Source organism: Schistocerca nitens, chromosome 2 (genome assembly GCF_023898315.1).
Source record: "Schistocerca nitens isolate TAMUIC-IGC-003100 chromosome 2, iqSchNite1.1, whole genome shotgun sequence".
NCBI classification, from domain to species: domain Eukaryota; kingdom Metazoa; phylum Arthropoda; class Insecta; order Orthoptera; family Acrididae; genus Schistocerca; species Schistocerca nitens.
Window position 1 is genome coordinate 729,705,938 of NC_064615.1, and position 21,108 is coordinate 729,727,045.

A 21,108-nucleotide genomic window follows, 5' to 3' on the forward strand; every position below is an offset into this window, starting at 1 on the left:
CCCCTTGCACAGCATGTTTGCACACAACCTCTTGACCCCTCCTACAATGCTGTGGCCAAATCTTAACTCAAAGTTACTTCTCTATAAATATATCCATAGTTTATTATACTGATAACTTTCAACATCAAGTTTTTTTCAGGGTCATTTCAATAATTTTTCTCGCTCTGCACCACTAATAACATTACTCTCTGATAGCTACACTAATCACATTTGTAATAAAAAAAACAGATTTTTGCTCTCACAGATACATCTTCCCCGTTACATCACATAAATCAACCTTCTCTACAATACCACCACATTTTCTCACAAACAACTGCATCCTCTTCCCTCTTATCCTCTGTAGATCACAGTTGGATATATCTCGTAATTCCAGCCCCTTTTGTCCAAACTTCATGTGGAACTGAACCTTACCTAAAATTAACAAATATTTAGAAAATTACAATAATTGAAAAGAAGTTGTATTTTCCTGTTGTAGAATGTTAAAGTAATACATCAACAGTATTAGGTAAAGGATAGATTACTACTCACTGTATAGAGAGACACTGAGCTGCACACAGTTATAATGAACAGATGCTACACGTATTATCACTTTCTTCTGAAGTAGAAAACGCACACACATACACACACGCACAACATGCACATAGTCAATTACTGTCTCTGATCACTGCACCTGAGTTATAACTGTACCTAATAGGAGCAGCAGGTTGGTGGTTGTGGTAACGAGGAGGTATGGGAAGTGATGCAGGGAGGGGGGTGGGGTGGAGCAAATAGTAGAGTGGAGTGGGGAATACAACAGTGCCACCTGCAGGCTTGGTTAGCCTCTGCATTTATGTTGGAGCATGTCTTTGTGTTTGTGTTTCTGTATTCCTGTGCAACATCTGTAGCTCTTAAAGAACCTTGTTGCCGTAACATATATTCAGGCTTGGTTAGCATCTACATTTATGTTTGAACACATATTTGTGTTGGTGTTTCTGTATTCCTATGCAACATCTGTAGCTCTTAAAGAACCTTATTGCCGTAACATATATTCAGTCATTTGGTTGTTCCACTTGCCTAAAACCCCTTTCAAGCAACTCTTAACAATTCCTATCCACCAAGCCACTTACTTGATTGAAGCACTCATCCATTTTAATATTTAAAACTTTGCTCACTTAAGCCTTCAGTTCCTGAATTTGACCTGTGTTTGCATTATATCAAACAGCTTTTGTTTTCAGTTTTAAATATGAGAAGCCTGCTCTAATAAACTCATTGAATTACTCAAAAAGCAATGTACCTCAGCAAAAATAATAGAAGAGTTATGTCTTGCCATTCAAAAATGAAAGTAGGGTGTTCTCTAAAATCAGATAAGTTAAGAATATTCCACTGTTCCAACATTCCTTTCAAAAATCACAAGCCATTGTTCCATGATTCATTTACTGAATTTTTCAGGTTGTATGTAGATTTTGCTTCACATTAGACATTCATAAATAAATTTATATCACTAATAATTGTGTCCACAATTGGCAATGTCAGTTGAATTGAAACTTGTGGTTAATACTCATACGGCAACCATTTAACTACTGCTGGTCTTGGTCCAAAATACCAATTAAAACATGTTCATGTGGTCCCTCTTCTGTGAATTGCAAGTCCCACATACCTGCATTGCTGTGTAACAGGGCTGGAATAACGCAAGTGGTTTGTAGCCCCATGGTGCAGCAGCTGATAAAAATTTATTCTGTATCAGTGACACCAAAAACCTAAGACACATTAAACATTTTCAAAAAAGATAGTTCCACTTCTGGGTAGACCATGTTTAGGCTAACATTCTTACAGAGTACCATAATGGAAAACTGGTGAAATTTAAGTTTTTATTGAACATATTGTTTTTTCCTTTTGCAACTTGAACAATCTCAACTAACATTTTATGTTTTAATGTTCTCCCTGTCAAAATTTTTGATTCACAATCTAACATAATCTTCCCCAGTACAGACAGCTGTAGGATGCAAAGTCATGTGCCAACTTACCGGCTTTGAAATTTGCTGATAGTGGCTCATCACACTCAATGCCTGCTTATACAGAACCTTGAAAAAAATCACAAACTTCTGAAAAATTTTAAGAAAAATCGCAAAGAATCCCCTGTGACAGTCAAAATAAACTGTCACCCAAGTAATCATGGCATTTTGATCATGCACGCACATATATGTCCCCATTACAGTATTTTGTTGTTGTGGTCATCAGTCCTGAGATTGGTTTGATGCAGCTCTGCATGCTACTCTGTCCTGTGCAAGTTTCTTCATCTCCCAGTACCTACTCCAACCTACATCCTTCTGAATCTGTTTAGTGTATTCATCGGTCTCCTCTATGATTTCCTTAATCTAGCTTCTAGTCAAGTTGTGCCACAAACTTCTCTTCTCCCCAATCCTATTCAATAACTCCTCATTAGTTATATGATCTACCCATCTAACCTTCAGCATTCTTCTATTCCATACATAGCTACGCTCCATACAAATACTTTCAAAAACGACCTCCTGACACTTAAATCTATACTCGATGTTAACAAATTTTTCTTCTTCAGAAATGCTTTCCTTGCCATTGCCAGTCTACATTTTATATCCTCTCTACTTCGACCCTCATCAGTTATTTTTCTCCCCAAATAGCAATACTCCTTTACTACTTTAAGTGTCTCATTTCCTAATCTAATTCTGGCAGCATCACCCGATTTAATTCGACTACATTCCATTATCCTCGTTTTGTTTTTGTTGATGTTCATCTTATACCCTCCTTTCATGACACTGTCCATTCCGTTCAACTGCTCTTCCAAGTCCTTTGCTGTCTCTGACAGAATTACAATATCATCGGCCAACCTCAAAGTTTTAATTTCTTCTCCATGGACTTTTAATACCTACTCTGAATTTTTCTTTTGTTTCCTTCACTGCTTGCTCAATATACAGATTGAATAACATCGGGGATGGGCTACAACCCTGTATCACTCCCTTCCCAACCACTGCTTCCCTTTCATGCCCCTCTACTCTTATAACTGCCATCTGGTTTCTGTACAAGTTGTAAATAGCCTTTCGCTCCCTGTATTTTACCCCTGCCACCTTCAGAATTTGAAAGAGAGTATTCCAGTCAACATTGTCAAAAGCTTTCTCTAAGTCTACAAATGCTAGAAACATAGGTTTGTCTTTCCTTAATCTAGCTTCTAAGATAAGTTGTAGGGTCAGTATTGCCTCACGTGTTCCAATATTTCTACAGAATCCAAACTGATCTTCCCCGAGGTCTGCTTCTATCTGTTTTTGCATTCATCTGTAAAGAATTCGTGTTAGTATTTTGCATCCATGACTTATTAAACTGATTGTTTGGTAATTTTCACATCTGTCAGCACCTGCTTTCTTTGGGATTGGAAATATTATATTCTTCTTGAAGTCTGAGGGTATTTCGCCTGTCTCATACATCTTGCTCACCAGATGGTACAGTTTTGTCAGGACTGGCTCTCCCAAGGCCGTCAGTAGTTCTAATGGAATGTTGTCTACTCCCGGGGCCTTGTTTCGACCATGGTCTTTCAGTGCTCTGTCAAACTCTTCACGCAGTATCGTATCTCCCATTTCATCTTCATCTACATCCTCTTCCATTTCCATAATATTATCCTCAAGTACATTGCCCTTGTATAGACCCTCTATATACTCCTTCCACCTTTCTGCTTTCCCTTCTTTGCTTCGAACTGGGTTTCCAGCTCTTGATATTCATACAAGTGGTTCTCTTTTCTCCAAAGGTCTCTTTAATTTTCCTGTAGGCAGTATCTATCTTACCCCTAGTGAGATAAGCCTCTACTTCCTTACATTTGACCTCTAGCCATCCCTGCTTAGCCATTTTGCACTTCCTGTCGATCTCATTTTTGAGATATTTGTATTTCTTTTTGCCTGTTTCAGTTACTGCGTTTTTATATTTTCTCCTTTCATCAATTAAATTCAATATTTCTTCTGTTACCCAAGGATTTCTACTAGCCCTCGTCTTTTTACCTACTAGATCCTCTGCTGCCTTCACTACTTCATCTCTCAAAGCTACCCATTCTTCTTCTACTGTATTTCTTTCCCCCATTCCTGTCAATTGTTCCATTATGCTCTCCTCGAAACTCTGTACAACCTCTGGTTTAGTCAGTTCATCCAGGTCCCATCTCCTTAAGTTCCCACCTTTTTGCAGTTTCTTCAGTTTTAACCTACAGTTCATAACCCATAGATTGTGGTCAGAGTCCACATCTGTTCCTGGAAATGTCTTACAATTTAAAACCTCATTCCTGAATCTCTGTCTTACCATTGTATAATCTATCTGAAACCTGTCAGTATCTCCAGGCTTATTCGATGTATACAACCTTCTTTTATGATTCTTGAACCAAGAGTTAGCTATGATTAAATTGTGTTCTGTGCAAAATTCTACCAGGCGGCTTCCTCTTTCATTTCTTAGCCCCAATCCATATTCACCTACTACGTTTCCTTCTCTCCCTTTTCCTACTACCGAATTCCAGTCAACCATGACTATTAAATTTTCGTCTCCCTTCACTATCTGAATAATTTCTTTTATTTCATCATACATTCCTTCAATTTCGTCGTCATCTGCAGAGCTAGTTGACATATAAACTTGTACTACTGTAAATGGTGTGGGCTTCGTGTCTATCTTGGCCACAATAATGCGTTCACTATGCTGTTTGTAGTAGCTTACCCGCACTCCTATTTTTTTATTCATTATTAAACCGACTCCTGCATTACCCCTATTTGATTTTGTATTTATAACCCTGTATTCACCTGACCAAAAGTCTTGTTCCTCCTGCCACCAAACTTCACTAGTTCCCACTATATCTAACTTTAACCTATCCATTTCCCTTTTTAAATTTTCTAACCTATCTGCTCGATCGAGGGATCTGACATTCCACACTCCAATCCGTAGAATGCCAGTCTCCTGATAACGACATCCTCCAGAGTAGTCCCCGCCCGGAGATCCGAATGGGGGACTATTTTACCTCCAGAATATTTTACCCAAGAGGACACCATCATCATTTAACCATACAGTAAAGCTGCATGCCCTCGGGAAAAATGACAGCTGTAGTTTCCCCTTGCTTTCAGCCGTTCGCAGTACCAGCACAGCAAGGCCGTTTTGGTTAATGTTACAAGGCCAGATCAGTCAATCATCCAGACTGTTGCCCCTGCAACTACTGAAAAGGCTGCTGCCCCTTTTCAGGAACCACACGTTTGTCTGGCCTCTCAACAGATATCCCTCCGTTGTGGTTGCACCTACAGTACGGCTATCTGTATCGCTGAGGCACGCAAGCCTCCTCACCAACGGCAAGGTCCATGGTTCTTTGGGTGGGCGGGGGTGGGGGTGGGGGGGGGGGAGTTACAGTATTTTATAACAGCAAAAGTAAACAATTTTTGACAAAGTAATGTAATTGGATAGATAAGAAAATCTAATCGCCAAGCAGTGGCTACGTGGTGAGTAGATTTTTTATTTAACCAATTAAATTAAATTACAGTGTTTTGTAATTTATCATATACTGAAGACATTATCTATAGTGATTATTATGAAAAGGATAGTTGCTACCCACCATATAGTGGAGATGCTTAGTTGCAGGTAGGCACAACAAAAAGACTGTCAGAAAGTGAGCTTCAAGGATTACATCATTTCTTTGAACTATAATTCTGTATACAGATGTTTCTAAACTTTCTTTTAGTTTTTTCTGATTTCCAACATACCATTTACGTAATTTCAAACGTTTGAAAATTACAATATACTATGTTTGTGTTGTTTTCTCCCTTTAAATTTCTTTCAAAGTTTTGCTGAAAGCACAGGAAACACACAGTATGAAACCTGTGCTTTTTTTAAAAAAATGACAAGAACAGAATGCACAAATTTCTACTTGCTATACAGAGGAGGCGTTTAGTCGCAGGCAAGTCAGTGAAGAAGAATGCTGTCATTCTTTTTCATTATGCCTGTATGTGACTGAGCACTTCCTCTAGGTGATGAAAAGCAGTCTCTCATTTCCATATTGTTATTATTCCATCCTGTACTTTCCACTGTTTGGCATCTTAGTTTCCTGTATCCCTTTTTTCGTGTTTCCTTCTCAGCGGTTCTGAATACTGCATCACTGCATTCCCCTGTCATGGCAAGTCATTGCCCACATCAAATGAAGTAACAGAAAAATTAACGGACTCCTTTATTTATTCCACTGAGGTTGCTGATTCGTTGCATAATGGTGTGGAGGAAGCTGCATGTGATGCTTCTACCACTTAGTCTCTCTCCTTTCTGCTTTGTTGCTCTATCTTACATAGTTCCATGCAATTAAAAGTGTTGTCTTCCTTTCTCATCATTTTCCTACATGCTAGAGTGTCAACATGTGTGTCTCATTTGAGATTGCTTTGAATTATTAAATCTAGGAATTTTACTTTAAACTCTGTTTTTACTAATTCATTACCAATGTATAGTTTACTTTCAGCATTAAAACCACTATTGTTAAACTCCATAAGACATATTCTATTGATGCTTACATTTAACTGGCTTTCATTAAAGTATTGAACAGTTTCACTTGTTGTGTTATTACAATGGGTCTCTAGTTCATTAAATGATTCCATTTTACACACAATGGACATATCATCTGCATACAGAACTAATTTGGAACTTTGAATGCAAAATTTTATGTCATTTACAGAAATAAAAAAGAAAAGAGGACCCAATGCCAAGCCCTGGGGTACTCCGTATTTTATATAAGTGATCTTCGATTTGTGAAAACCATTTTCAGTTTTAAGCAGTGCAAACTGTCTTTGGTTACTCATGTAAGACTTGGTCATGATCAGTGCTTCTGATGCCCATGTGTCATAGCTTATATAATAAGATAGTAGCATTTGCACAGTCAAAAGCTTTCTTGAGGTCGAGGTTGCTTGTTCTTGATGCCACTTATTATCTCTTCAATTAACTGAACAGCTGCTATGCTAGTTGACTTACATTTTAAGAATCCATTTTGATTTTCAAACATTACATTGTGCTTATTGAGAAAGGTTATAATTCTATTATACATGACTTTTTCAACTATTTTGAAAAAGACAGGATTTATTGAGCTTGGTCTGTAGTTTTCAATTTTGTATTTGTCACCTCTTTTAAAGATCAACATTACCTGAGCTATTTTTAGTCCATCTGGAAAGATGCCTGAGTCTATTATATTACTTACTGTTACAGGCAAAGGTGCATAGACATTTTAATACTTTAGTACTGAGGCCATCATGCCCTGCAGAACTGGAAGAGTTTAATGAGCTAATGATGTTTATTATTTCTTTGCAGTTTGTGGGGGCTGGATACATGCTATGCCCAGATAGATTGCCTTTAAAATTATACTGTATGTTATTGTGTTTGTCATTGATAGCTTCCGCTACTGAGGAAAAATATTAATTGAAAATATTTGAAACTTCAAGTTGGTCTTTTATGAACATCCCACTATGTCAGTAGTAATGTCCATACACGATTTGTCTCTGCCTGTTCTAAAACTGTTTATCACTCCCCATACACCAGTTGTAACATTGTGTGAAGCCTGAAGCTTTTTGCATCATAATTGCTCCTGATCTGTGTCAATAAATCTTGATAGTATTCTTGATAAATTTTGAAGGCCTACTTTAGCTTGAAGTTTTCTCTATTATTTAACATTGCACTAAGGTGTAGTTTTAATTTTTCCTGTGATTCTGTGACCCCATTATTTATCCAGATGCTTTTGTTTAAATTTTTTTGTTTGTTTAACTTTTGTGGTTCCAACTGGGTATGTGGCATAACAAGAGTAGTTGGAAGTCAGCAGCAAAACTATCATAAGAAAAGCTGTCATTCTCAAACCATGGTATGTGTGTTCACATGCAGTTCAGTCTGTCGATATCATCATTATACATAGTTCTTTTGCTTACAAATAGTTGCAGTCTCAGGCAACTAATTTTCATGAAGGCCATCCTGGCCAAAAGCTGTATTTGTGACAGTCTTTTTGTTGTGCCTATCTGCAATTCAGCATCTCCGCTATATGGTGAGTAGCGACTTTCCTTTTCACAAGATTAAGTACTTCTATACCTGTTGGCCCATGTGGTCCAGCAATAAAGCACATGCCTGGAAACATAGAGGTTGTAGGATCAAACCTTGGTTGGACTGCAGATTTTTCAGTCTTTGTTGTAACCTTGCCTTCGCCTCTGAACAATATGAGGAGCCGCCGTAAACAACACATGGTTCAGATTCCATGCTAAAGTGTAGGTCCATTTTCCCCATTTGGATAATTGGGGTAGGTTAGGGGGGGACAGGTCAAAAAGTGGCATCCAGTAAAAAGACTTTCACTATGTCATTGAGTCACATAAAATTATTATTATTTTCTGTGTATGTACTTAAGTTTCTAGGGAGCACATAAAGCACAAGTCCTACTCACACTTGCCTGATTTTTGCTTTTCATCTCTGTTAGCCTACTTGCCTTTGCTATAATTGCAGGAATTGCTTTTATGCAGTTTTCTCCTCTGTTATGTATATCTGTCATTAATTTTTATTTTCTATCCCACTAAAATTCTGCTTCTGTGATACCAATACAAAATTCATAATGATAAATGACACAGTATTCATAAAAGGGAAACTGCCCTTATACTCATCAGTACAATGTTTGTCATTTTAAGTAAATTGTCTATATGTAAAGTAATTTTTTCTGTAATTATATTGCAAGGTGTGTGGACAAAGTGTCTAGGATTTTCAGAACTTTCCTGCTCACCCTGCCTGGTAAGTCTCCCCTGATGCGAAGTTGTGGTTGATTTTTCCCGTGATCCTCCCCATTTCCTAAACCTGACCAGTACTTTCCCCTCATCCCTCTTACTTCCCCTTCAATTCTTATGTCACAAAATGAGCCACAAGCTCTGAAATCTTGCATGTTTTCTTAACTTTTGTATGTGTTTTCTGCCACTGCCACTTGGAGAGTAATTTTTTATCAGTCCAATTGTATCATAAAATATGGTTGGTGTTTCAGGGATTGGTACAACAATGCTTCTTGCCGTACTTGGTACCGGCGCAAACCTTTGGCTGGTGCTTTCTCGCATCCATCACGTATGGTGTATCCTCCAGGACACATATACACACCAGAACCAACCCCAGAACCGCAGCGTAGAGAATCCAAGGAGCGCCGAACGTGGGAAGACCATGTACCGTCAAGAGAGCCAATTGATTATGAGATTGGAATGCCTAAGTCAGAGAGTCAGTAAGTATGAGGGTGACAATATTTTTATGTCTGTTCTTCAGAATTGATTTTAATGCTCTTCATGGAGCTTTGTAGTGTCTAAATGGCCTGGTATCACAAAAAGATGAGTTGCCTTGATGATATATGGCAAATTATGTTCACCAGCCATTCTCTTAAAACAGTTAATTATGCTGTAGTGGTGCCAGTGTAACACAATTTGTTGAACACAAGAAAAAATTCATTTGAAGGTTTTGGTTAAAGTATACCAACACTGATATCCATACAATAGCCAGGTCACCAACAGTTTCAATGAGCATGTCCAGCCAGAATCAATGTCCAGTTTGTAAACACTTCCATGGCAATAGTCACAGTAAGAATGGTTTACTAATGGCATTCGGATAGCACCTGGCTGAAGAAAGCTTACTGGATCATCTTTATGGGGCATTGCAGTTTGGGCAGTGGCAGCTGACCCGAAGTATCTAGTTGCAGCAGAGGGCAGCACCTTCGTTGGCACTCACAGAACAGTGACTGGTGATGCTCATCGAATATACACTGTCTGTATCAAATATAATCACAGCAATTTATGTACTCTTCTGGTCACATTAAAGCATGTAAATGGAAAAGAGACTTCAAAATTTATTACAGATGCTGCATTCTCCTTAGTTTGATGCTATTTGAACCATGGGAAAAAGGTTAGCTTACAGTGTTGTCTGTATTTTCATAATTAAAATATTAAAATTTATTCATAATTGGCATTTGAAATCCTACTCATAGGCCCCCCTAATGTGTAGAATATGAATTTCATTTGAACTTCATTTAGAAGTGTAAGTAATAAATTATTACTTAATGTTATCACTTGTGGTATATGAAATGTTAGTGAATGCATGCAGTATGCTACTGTTCCAGCTATGATATTTCTTGTAAAGATTACAGCACCCTACTCAAAAGACAAGTGAAAAACACTTGAGGTAGAGAGACAATAATTTCTGTTCTGTTTCTCACTCTGCTTTTCTCTTGCACATCCCTGGAATGCGAGTGATGTAGACCCATGTAAAGCACCCTATTATGAACTCGCATCAAAATCCAGGAAACCAGCTGAGACAGTGAAGTTAAGGAGTCAGGTATATAATTCTTTTCAGAGTTGAAGTGAAGAACCACCTGAACTGAATGCGTAATTACATACTGAAATGATCTGAAATTGCATTAAATCACAGAAATCTGTAAACATTTTTTCAACAGTGTTTAACAGAAAAAATAGATATTTCTTTTATATAACACAATGAGAGTTTCCTGGCTAGCATTAATTATAATTTCTGTTGATTTCACTCTGTGTACTTCTTGAAACACTATTATATGGAAAACCACACTTTTTTGCCACCTTGTTGTTTCTTTCTTTCCCTTTAAAATAAATCAAGTTTTGAGGTTATTAGCCCATTGTCTAGTGCTGCTGACAAAGATATTGTTGCACATAACGGCACAAACATCAACAGCAAAGAATTTGCATTAATAAAATAAATTAATTTTTAATACCATGTATACAAAATAATACTTTCATAATTACAGGACGCTAAAATAAATCAATAATTGGTAAACTGGGACACAATTTAAGAAAATTTGAATTGGTAATTAGTCAGATTGAGCAGTGTCAGTAAGTGAAGAGTAACTGTAGCTTGTTTGTACATTCAGTATCTCTTCAGGATGGTTTTTATAATGCCTCATGAGATCCAGTATTTCAAATGGTGACAGTTTCTGCCCATTGTAGCAAGATTTCTGCATTTGTGCACCTACTACATAATTGTGTGTAATTTCCAGATGATGCTGCACAAAGGTGGGGCCTGTTTTCTGTAGCCTCCAGAATAATATTTCTATTTATTTCTAATCCTTCTTTCTCTTGTGCAAATATATTAAAATATCTGTCTCAGGTATTTCACCAGCAGTCACTTGTCTTCTTTGTGTGAAGCATTTCTATTGCTGTATTCAGCACTCTTGTTATCATAAATACAGGTGTATTTCTCCACAATATGAATTAAATTGGTGTTGAACTCAGCATATGTTCTCATCTTCCTAGCACAGATATACTCACACAATTAAAGGAGAACAGACCCGACATTTGGAATATGTGGAGCATGGAACAGTTGCCTGGCAGTGAGATGACATACCACTGGTTACAGCCATATAGTGTCATACCAATCAGAACACACCACTAAGCTGTGTTTTTCTTAACTGAAGTAGGGTACTGAATGCAAGTCTTGTAGTTTGGCACGTGCCAGGCCATTTCTCACAACACTAATAGTGCTTGACCCGCTGAATTACAATTCTTTTATTTTCTACTGTGTGCAAAGTGTAGCTATTTTTCATATTAGGCCTATTGCTCTTCCAGATCAGTGCCAGTGAAATTTTTATTCATAGATTTATTCATAGATGCTACTCTAATTCATGTAGCCAGTTGTCTCACATGTATCAGCTACCACCTAAGCAGCATAAAGTTCTATACAGAAAAATGTTGTTTATGTGTATTTTAATGATTCATATCCTGGTATCATATTTTATTGGCATTCATGATGATGCAAAATACAACTTTCAAATCATTTACTGTACAAGAGAACAATGTATAAAAGTAGAACTCCAGTTAACTAAACTCCAACTACCCGGATCAGCAATTGGATTGCTTGGAGAAAAAAGATATTTGTACTGTATGCCAAAAAATGTTGGTTTTGTTCAATAGTTATAGTGGGTGTAAGCAGTTAGTTTAGATGTTTAGCATGGGAATATCAACAATTTCAGGCATTAAAAAAAACAGTAAACAAAGAGCTTGCAGAGCCCATATTCAAGAGGTTTTTGCAACAGCAAGCATTGGGAAACGCTCTTTTAGAACTGATTTATTGCGAAAAGCAAATTTTTTAGCCAAGAAAATCGAAAGTTTGTCTTCATTTAAACCAAGCAATCTCCAGCTACATAATTTCAAGCCAGGCCACAGTATTCGTTAGCTGGAGTTAAGTGGTAATAAACTGTCAGCACACCCAAAAGGAGCTGAAAATTTATTGAGAATGTCAAAATTGAAGCAAAGCCTTATGAACATGAATTTTTATCCAACACAAAAGAGACAGGCTTTCTTTGGAAGGCTTTACCTGAAACAACTTTACTTTCTGAAATGGAAACTAGTACTTCGGCTTTCTTTGGAAGGTTTTACCTGAAACAACTTTAGCTTCTGAAATGGAAACTAGTGCTTCTGGCCATAAGGTTAGGAAAGACCATGTTACCTTACTTAAATGTGCTAACTCTACAGGAAACCCTCTTATGTTGGTAGGAAAGCCACAAAAACCTCAGGCTTTCAAAACTATTACAAAACTTCATATCTTTTATAGGTTCAAAGGTCTTAGTGACAGCTACTTTCTTTCTTTCTTCTTCTTCTTTTTTTTCTTCTTTTTCTCTTTTCAAATGGCATGATTCAAGTTTCATACCTGAAATTAAAAGTGCCATAAAGCCACAGGAGAAGAAAGCAGTAAAGTTTTGTCAATTCTGGACAACACACTCACACACTCCATAGAAATCCTTCTTTGTGGAGAAAATAGACATTTCAAAACACTCTTCCTGCAGCCAATGGACTAATCATTTATTGACACTATGAAGTGACATTACAGAAGGCAATTGTTGAGGAAGCTTTTGGTAGAAGATGGAAATGAAAAAGGTGTTTGTGGCTCTTCATTAAAAGTTAAATTTAAAAGACTGCTCTTACAAATTGGCATAAGCATGAAATTTAGTGATAACCACATTAAAAAAGCTTGGAATAAACTGAAATGCATTTCAACTTCCTAAATATGAATCAGTGGCACACTAACATAGAGGTCAGCATGGAGTTAGGGGTACCAAGCATAAATTTCCTGGACATTACCTTAAAGATAGAAGACAACGACCATAAATTTAAAGTTTATCAAAGAGACACTTCACTGATGCATTTGTCCCAGCTTCTTGCCAATAGCCTATAAACATGCAGCATTCCACCACATGATCAACCATCTGGTTTCTGTCCCTGTGTCCCAGGAAGACTTTGAATGGCCACAAATAATGAATTCGACCCCAACATCATTGACAAAACTCTAAGTAACAAGCCAGCTTGCTTCTGCAAGCCAGGTCTGTACTGTCCCCAATGAACAACACAGACAAACTGGAAAAGAAATGGTGCAGATTACCTTTTATAGGGAAAATGTCAAACAGGGTAAGCAACATTCTGAAGGCAAAGGATTCTCCGTCTCACACTCACTTTCTTCATTCACGTAATTTAATTCTTCTGTTACCTTACAATCTCTTGAGGCACTACAAGAATTCAGAAGCCTAGCAATATCTATTTCTCCAACAAAAGCTGCTAGCTGCCTTAAAATGGTTAATGGAGGTGTGGAAAATACCCCTTGCTCTGAAGAAGGATTTGTCCAAAAGCTAGAAAAACTTTCAGTCTTATTTATTTGCCTCATGACAACTCAGACTACAACTGCTTTGTGAGTTGTTATCTTTACTCCTTAAAGCATTTAAAGTAATTAATGTAAATAATGCAGGATTAAAGGTAACAAGTCACTAAATAGTAAGGGAACTGAGTCACCAACAGGCGTATAAACAAGACTGAAAATTTTGCTAGGTTTCGCATGAAACCCTTTGTGAGCTACAAGGAGGCATCAAAAAGTTTTGGGACTAGCCGTGTTTACAAGAAAGTTCTGTATTTACTTACCTACATTTACATTTTATCACATTCAAAATAGTCACCTTGTAAGGCAATCAGTGATTCCAGCATTTCTTCCACTGCTGAAATGCACCCTGGAAGTCTTCTTTTCAAATAATGCGATTCACTCATGATCTCTGCAGTGTTGGCAAAAAGGCAACCTCTGAGCTGGATCTCCATCTTCAGGAAGATGGCAAAGCTCAGAGGAGCAAATTCTGGCAAATAAGTTGGGTGCTGAAGTACAATAATTTTGTTTTTGGAGTGACACTCATATGTGAATAAAAATGTGGTGACAGGCTATGTTGTTGACACAGAGTGGTGAGTTTTTCATGCACCACATGTCTGACTGCTTTCACTGTATGGTTTTCCTCAAACACCTTAAAATCTTGGAGTAGAGCTCGCTACTGGTGGTCTGATCCATAGGGGCAAATTTGGGATGCAGAATGCCGCAAATATTGGAAAGGATGATAAGTGTGCACTTAGTTGCATTGCGGCCTTGTCTCATTATTTTTGGTCACGGAGATGATGAACTCTTTGACTGTGAAAGTTGTTACTTTGTCTCAGTGTCATAGCTGTACATCCACATTTCATCAGTCATAATGATCCTTGATATGAAAGACAGCACGCTGACAGAGTCTGTGGCAGACTTCTGTTCCTGTGTCAGCAGCCTGGGCTTGGACTTGGCAGCAACATGCTGCATGTTGAAATCACACATGAGGATTGCTTGAAACTGTTCCATACAACACACTGACACTGGCAGCAATGTTGTGGATTGTTCTCAAATGATCCTCATGTACAAGTTGCTGAATTATTTCATCATTTTCAGTTGTTTTGCTTGGAGAAGTTCGTCCTGACCTCTCATTTCTTTCAGTGATGTTCTTCTGTTCTTGAAGCTTGCATGCCACTCAAAACACTTCACACAACTAATTGCAGCATTCCTGTACACTTGTTGAATCACATCAAGTGTCACTATGGAGGGCTTCCCCAGTTTCACATGAAATGTCTCATTCATTTTTTGTTCTACCTTGCTGTCTATGCTGAAATTACAGACATGGTAATGTGGTCAGAATAGCACCAGCTGCACAGCTCTCAATTAAAGAAGACACTATCTCTCAGTACACTGACTTGCGCCATAATCTACTGCTGTGTTACAGAACTCGTCTTGTGACTGCAATTCTGTTGCATGACTGGTGTGTGGGGTTGTGTCGGGTGGGGTGGTTGAGAGCAGAAAGAAGGCAGGGAGTGGGAAGGAAGGTTGGAGAAGGGCAGCTGACGGGTTTAATGCCTGGGAGGGAGGCAGCAGGTTCAGGGGATAAGAATGCAGGAGGGAGAGGGTGCAGGTTTTCAGGATAGGACTACTATACCAGCACCAGCAGCTCCAAGTGTACACAATATGATGATGATGTGGATGAGTGAATTGGGATTGAAACTACAGGGAGATGTATGTGGGTGCAGGATTATTGAAATTAGCGTCCTTGGGCAAGGTAAAGTTGAATGTGGGCAGGGGGTCAGCGGAGATTGAGGCTGTAAGGGTTATGGGAACAAAAGATGTGTTGCAAGGACAACTCATATCTACATAGTTCAAATAACCAGGTGTTCTGGAAAGGATCCAGGTGTTCTGGAAAGGATCCCGATGGCATGGTTTGTGAAGCAGCCATTGAAATCAAGCATATTCTGCCCAGCAGAGTGTTCCATCACTGGGTGGTCAGCTTTGTTCTTGGCCACAGTTTGACAGTGACCCTTCATTCAAGTGGACAGCTATTTGGTGGTCAAACCCACATAAAATGCAGTGCAGAAATTGTAGCATAGCTGATACGTGACATGACTGCTTTCCCAGTTTGCCAGCACTGGTAATCTCTCATTCCATGTGGAAAGGGATTGGCATGGAGTGTGGCATAATAAGGGACCAGGATATTGTGTAAATTAGTTGAGCAATGGAATACCAATTGAAGAAGGGTAGAAGAATTGTGGGTAGGATGTTCCTCATTTCTGGGTACAATGATAAATAGTCAGAAGACTCACAAGAACATGATTAAATTTTACCAGTCTAGGAGTGGAACAATTGGTTTCATACCTTGCGAGAGCTTTGCCCATTTTTCATCATGCCTGGAAATGAGGAGAAGAGGAAAACCTTTACCATAACAAAGAGTGTATCCACTGTGTTTGATTACACGAGTTTTTAAAACTTCTTTGTTACTAGGGTTGGCTCCTAATTTGATTTTATAGAACTGTTAAATATGTTTTATGGGTGATTATTCATTCTACTCCCATCAAAAAACGTTTTGCAACACCGTGTTCCAAGAGTTCTGGAACCTGTACACAAAATTGGAATAGAAATCAACATAAACATCATTTCCACCTTTTTTATTGCTCATGAAAACCACACATTGCACATTGTACCACCATAGAGCGAGACCTTCAGAGGTGGTGGTCCAGATTGATGTAAACACCAGTACCTCTAATACCCAGTAGCACATCCTCTTGCATTGATGCATTCCTGTATTCGTTGTGGCATTCTATCCACCAGGTCATCAAGGCACTGTTGTTCCAGATTGTCCCACTCCTCAATGGTGATTCGGCATAGATCCCTCAGAGTGGTCGGTGGGTCACATTGTCCATAAACAGCCCTTTTCAATCTATCCCAGGCATGCTCGATAGGGTTCATTTCTGGAGAACATGTCTAGCCATTCTTATCGAGTGATGTCATTATTGTGAAGAAAGTATTTCACAAAATGTGCATGATGGGGGCATGAATTGTCATCCATGAAGACGAATGCCTTGCCAATATTCTGCCGATATGGTTGTGCTGTTGGTTGGAGGATGGCATTCACATACCTTACAGCTATTACAGCGCCTTCCATGACTACCAGCGGTGGACGTTGGCCCCACATAATGCCACCCCAAAACAGCAGGGAACCTCCACCTTGGTGCACTCTCTGGACAGTGTGTCTAAGGCATTCAGCCTGACCTGGTTGCCCCCAAACACAACTCCAATGGTTCTCTGGCTGAAGGCATATGCGACACTCATTGGTGAAGAGAACATGATGCCAATCCTGAGTGGTTCATTCGGCATGTTGTTGGGCCCATCTGTAATGCTCTGCATGGTGTCGTGGTTGCAAAGATGGACCTTGCCATGGATGTCGGGAGTGAAGTTGCGCATCATGCAGCCTATTGCGCACAGTTTGAGTCATAGCATAATGTCCTGTGGCTGCATGAAAAGCATTATTCAACATGGTGGCATTGCTGTCATGGTTCCTTGGAGCCATAATCCATAGGTAGCGGTCATCCACTTAAGTAGTAGCCTTTGGGTGGCCTGAGCGAGGCATGTCATCAACATTTCCTATCTCCCTGTATCTCCTCCATGTCCAAACAACATCACTTTGGTTCACTCCGAGATGCTTCCCTTGTTGAGAGCCCTTCCTGGCACAAAGTATCAGTGTGGACGTGATCGAACCGTGGTATTGACTGTCTAGGCATGGTTGAACTACAGCCAACACGAGCCATGTACCTCCTTCCTGGTGGAATGACTGGGACTGATCGGCTGTCTCACCCCTTTCATCTAATAGGCGCTGCTTATGCATGGTTGTTTACATCTTTGGGCAGGTTTAGTGATGTCTCTGAACAGTCAAAGGGACTGTGTCTGTGATACAATATCCATAGTCATCGTCCATCTTCAGGAGTTCTGGGAACTGGGGTGATGCAAAACGATTTTTGATGTGAGTACATTGTGTGTAATTAATCTATATTGTGTGCAATCAATCAGCCATGTGTATTTATGGTATTGTTTTTGACATCATCTCAAGTTTTATTTGCTTAAATTTTTAAAACCGATCTTTGATAAAGATTTGATTGCAACTGCTGTGTAATCTCTGAATGATTATTTTCATCCGTATTCATTTAAATAATTTTAATTATACCCCTTAAACTACATAAGGAAGTAAGTGTTGGTAATCTTGGTTCAAATGGCTCTGAGCACCATGGGACTTAACTACTGAGGTCATCAGTCCCCTAGGACTTAGAACTACGTAAACCTAACTAACCTAACGACATCACACACACCCATGCCCGAGGCAGGATTCGAACCTGTGACTGTAGCAGTCTCGCGGCTCCAGACTGTAGCGCCTAGAACCGCACGGCCACTCTGGCCGGCTGTTGGTAATCTCTCATTCCCTCTAAGGCAAATTTACCTATCTATATCTATACTTTGCAAACCACTGTGAAGTGCATGTCAGAGAGTGCACACCAACATACCAGTTATTAGACCTTTTTCTGGATCCATTCACTTATGGAATGTGGGAAGAATCATTGTTTAAATGCCTCTATGCATTCTGTAATTAGTATTATCTTTTCCTCACAATCTCTATGGGAGCAATACGTAAAGAGCTGTAGTATATTCCTAATGTCATCATTCAAAGTCAGTTCCCAAAACTTTGTAAGAAGGCTGTCTTGAGATAGTCTGCCAGTTCAGTTCTCTCAACATCTGTGTGACACTCTCCCTCAGGTCAAACAAACCTGTTACCATTTGTGCTCCCCTTTTCTATATATGTTCAGTATCCCCCATCACTTTTATCTGATAACACGCTCCAAACAGTTAATCAATATTATAGAATGGGTCACACAAATTATATGTAAGCAATCCCCTTTGTAGGCTGATTTCATTTCCCAAGTATTCTTCTGATCAACCGAAGTGTGCTGCCTGCTTTAGCCATGGTGGAGAGACTATGTGATCATTCCATTTCACATTCCTACACTTTGGAGAGTTTAATGGCTCCAACTGTGACTCACTTATTTTGTATTCATGGGATACCATGTTTTTTTTCATTCTGTGAACTGCTGAATTTTACATTTCTGTACAATTAAAGCAAGTTGCCAAACACTGCACCATTTGAAATCTTATCAAAGTCTAAGTGAATATTTGTGCAGCTTCTTTCAGATAGTACTGCATTGTGGATAACTGCATCATCTGCAAAAAGGCTGAGGTTACTATTAATATTGTCTGCAAGGTCATTAATATGCAACATGAACACCAAGGGACCCAATGCATTTCCTTCAGGGGGTTCAGCTAAAGTCACTTCTACATCTGTTGATGACTCTTCATCCAAGATAACACTCTGTGTCCTCTCTACCAAGAAATCCTCAACCCAGACACAAGTTTCACCTGATGCCCTATGCAATTGTACTTTTCACAATAAGTGTATATATATGGTACTGAGTCAAATTTTTCTCTGAAATCAAGAAATACTGCATGTACCTGACTGCTGTGATCCTTGGCTACAGAATGTCATGAGAAAAGTGCGAGCTGGGTTTCACATGATCTGTGTTTTCAAGATCCATGCTGATTGCCAGGGAGGAGGTTGTTCTATTCAAGAAACCTCATTATTTTTGAGCTCAGAATATGGTCTAAGATTCTACAAGAAATGTATGTCAAGGATAATGGAGGGTGGTTTTGTGGACCACTTCTAGTAACCTTCTTGTAGACAGGTGTGACATGTGCTGAGCATGGCAGGATGTCTTGTCACACCCACCTTTAACATAACTATAATTATCCCAATTGATCACTGGATGATTAAAGTCTCTTCCAGTGATTACAGTATGATTAGGGAATTTATGTACAAACAAAATGAGGTTTTTCTGAAGTTCTTGCTTACGTCAGGAGGTGAGTCTGGTGGTCAATAGAAGGATCCTGTTATTATTGTATGCCCATTCTTGATGCCAAGGCTTGCCCCAACCGTGTCACATGCAGCTTTAATTACTTTCTCTATGTATTTCAATGTCTTGTTTACTATGGCAAATATAACCTCCATCTCCCCATTCCCCTTTCCTTCAGTGTATGCTTAAATTTTCCCCAAAGATCTCACTACTGTCAACTTTAGGTTTTAAGAACCTTTCTGTGCCTGGTATTATATGAGTTTCAATGCTTTTTATGAGTAGTTCAAACTCTGCCACTTCATTGTAAATGCTTTGGCAGTTAAGCACTAGGATTTTGATACTCCGATCTGTGGGAGGCATTTCATTTGGTCTTACCCTAATACTTCTACATTTTCCTGTAGTTGTTTTTATCTCGATTGGATGAAGAGTCTCCTAATCTAAAAAAAAAGTCTTGTATGCACCCTCCCCCCCCCCCCCACCCCCTCCAGGTAGTTGCCTCTGATGAGTGTTGCATGCCTGAACTATTTAGGGGGACCCTCCAACTCTTAACCTTGTTGCACAAGTCTAAGAAGTCACAGCCTAGCTTGACACAGAACTTTTGGTGTTTGTGGTTAAAGCATTCCCCTCCACTCAGAACCAAGGGGCCACAGTCTGTTTTGGGGACAATACCACAGAATGTGAACTTTATTGAAACTCCATGAGGAACACTGGTATACTCAACCTTCTCTGATAGTTGCTGGAATGATCTAAGTGTGACCTCAGAGCTCAGACAACAGGCATCATTTTTTCCAAGACACAACACAGTCTGCAGTTGGTTGCACCCTGTTCTTTCAATGACTGCTGAAATATCCTCTTCAAAATGCTGAATGAGGCCCACAGGCACACTCACTAAGTGCAGCCAGTGTTCTTTCCCATCCCTTGCTATCATTTCCCTAAGACGTACAATTATTCAACAAACGTTTTAACTGCCAACTATTAATAGACCCAAACCCCTTTATGTTCACTGCCCCTTGACACAGAACACAGCAAGTGTTCCTAACAGGTAACGCAAGTCTCGCTGGCCCAGTTTCAGTTTCAGTGGAAGACAGCACTGTGAACCTATTGGTTAGTTGGGTGGGTGCAACATCCTGAGTTCTTCCTGATCTCTGTCTCCACTATAGAGGAGGCCTAGACCCACCATAGTCAAGAGGACAAGTAATGATGGGTTTTGTGTTTTCTGCAGGAGAGACAATGTCCACATAGAGGATAGTAATTGAGGTACTTTTGGTATCTCTGGTGCACAGCTCCTGGTAGCTCTTCCAAAACACCCATTTGCAGCTGCTTCTAATTGCTTGACAGTAGGCAGGGTGATTTCCAGCTGCTTACAAATAGAAACCAATTCCTCCCCTGCCCAAGAACAGCAGACACAATGGGACTGCATTATGCCTGGTGTAATATTTTACAGGGCAGTTAACAAGTATTTTATAGAATAGTAAACAAATCACTTTATACTAAATTTGCTGATTCTCTCTTAATCTATGAGTCTGATATGCTACAAGTATTACCA

The 21,108-nt window shown here is 39.2% G+C and overlaps 1 protein-coding gene across 4 annotated transcripts in view; it reads left to right on the forward strand.

Annotated features, from left to right (window-relative positions):
- The window catches only part of LOC126236930 (obscurin), a 681,004-nt gene that overhangs the window by 609,308 nt on the left and 50,588 nt on the right, over positions 1-21,108 (forward strand). For all 4 annotated transcript variants that reach the window (XM_049946608.1, XM_049946610.1, XM_049946611.1 and 1 more), the window contains one exon: positions 8,996-9,223. In XM_049946608.1, coding sequence (XP_049802565.1) covers positions 8,996-9,223 — 228 coding nt within the window. The remainder of the gene's footprint in view (positions 1-8,995; positions 9,224-21,108) is intronic.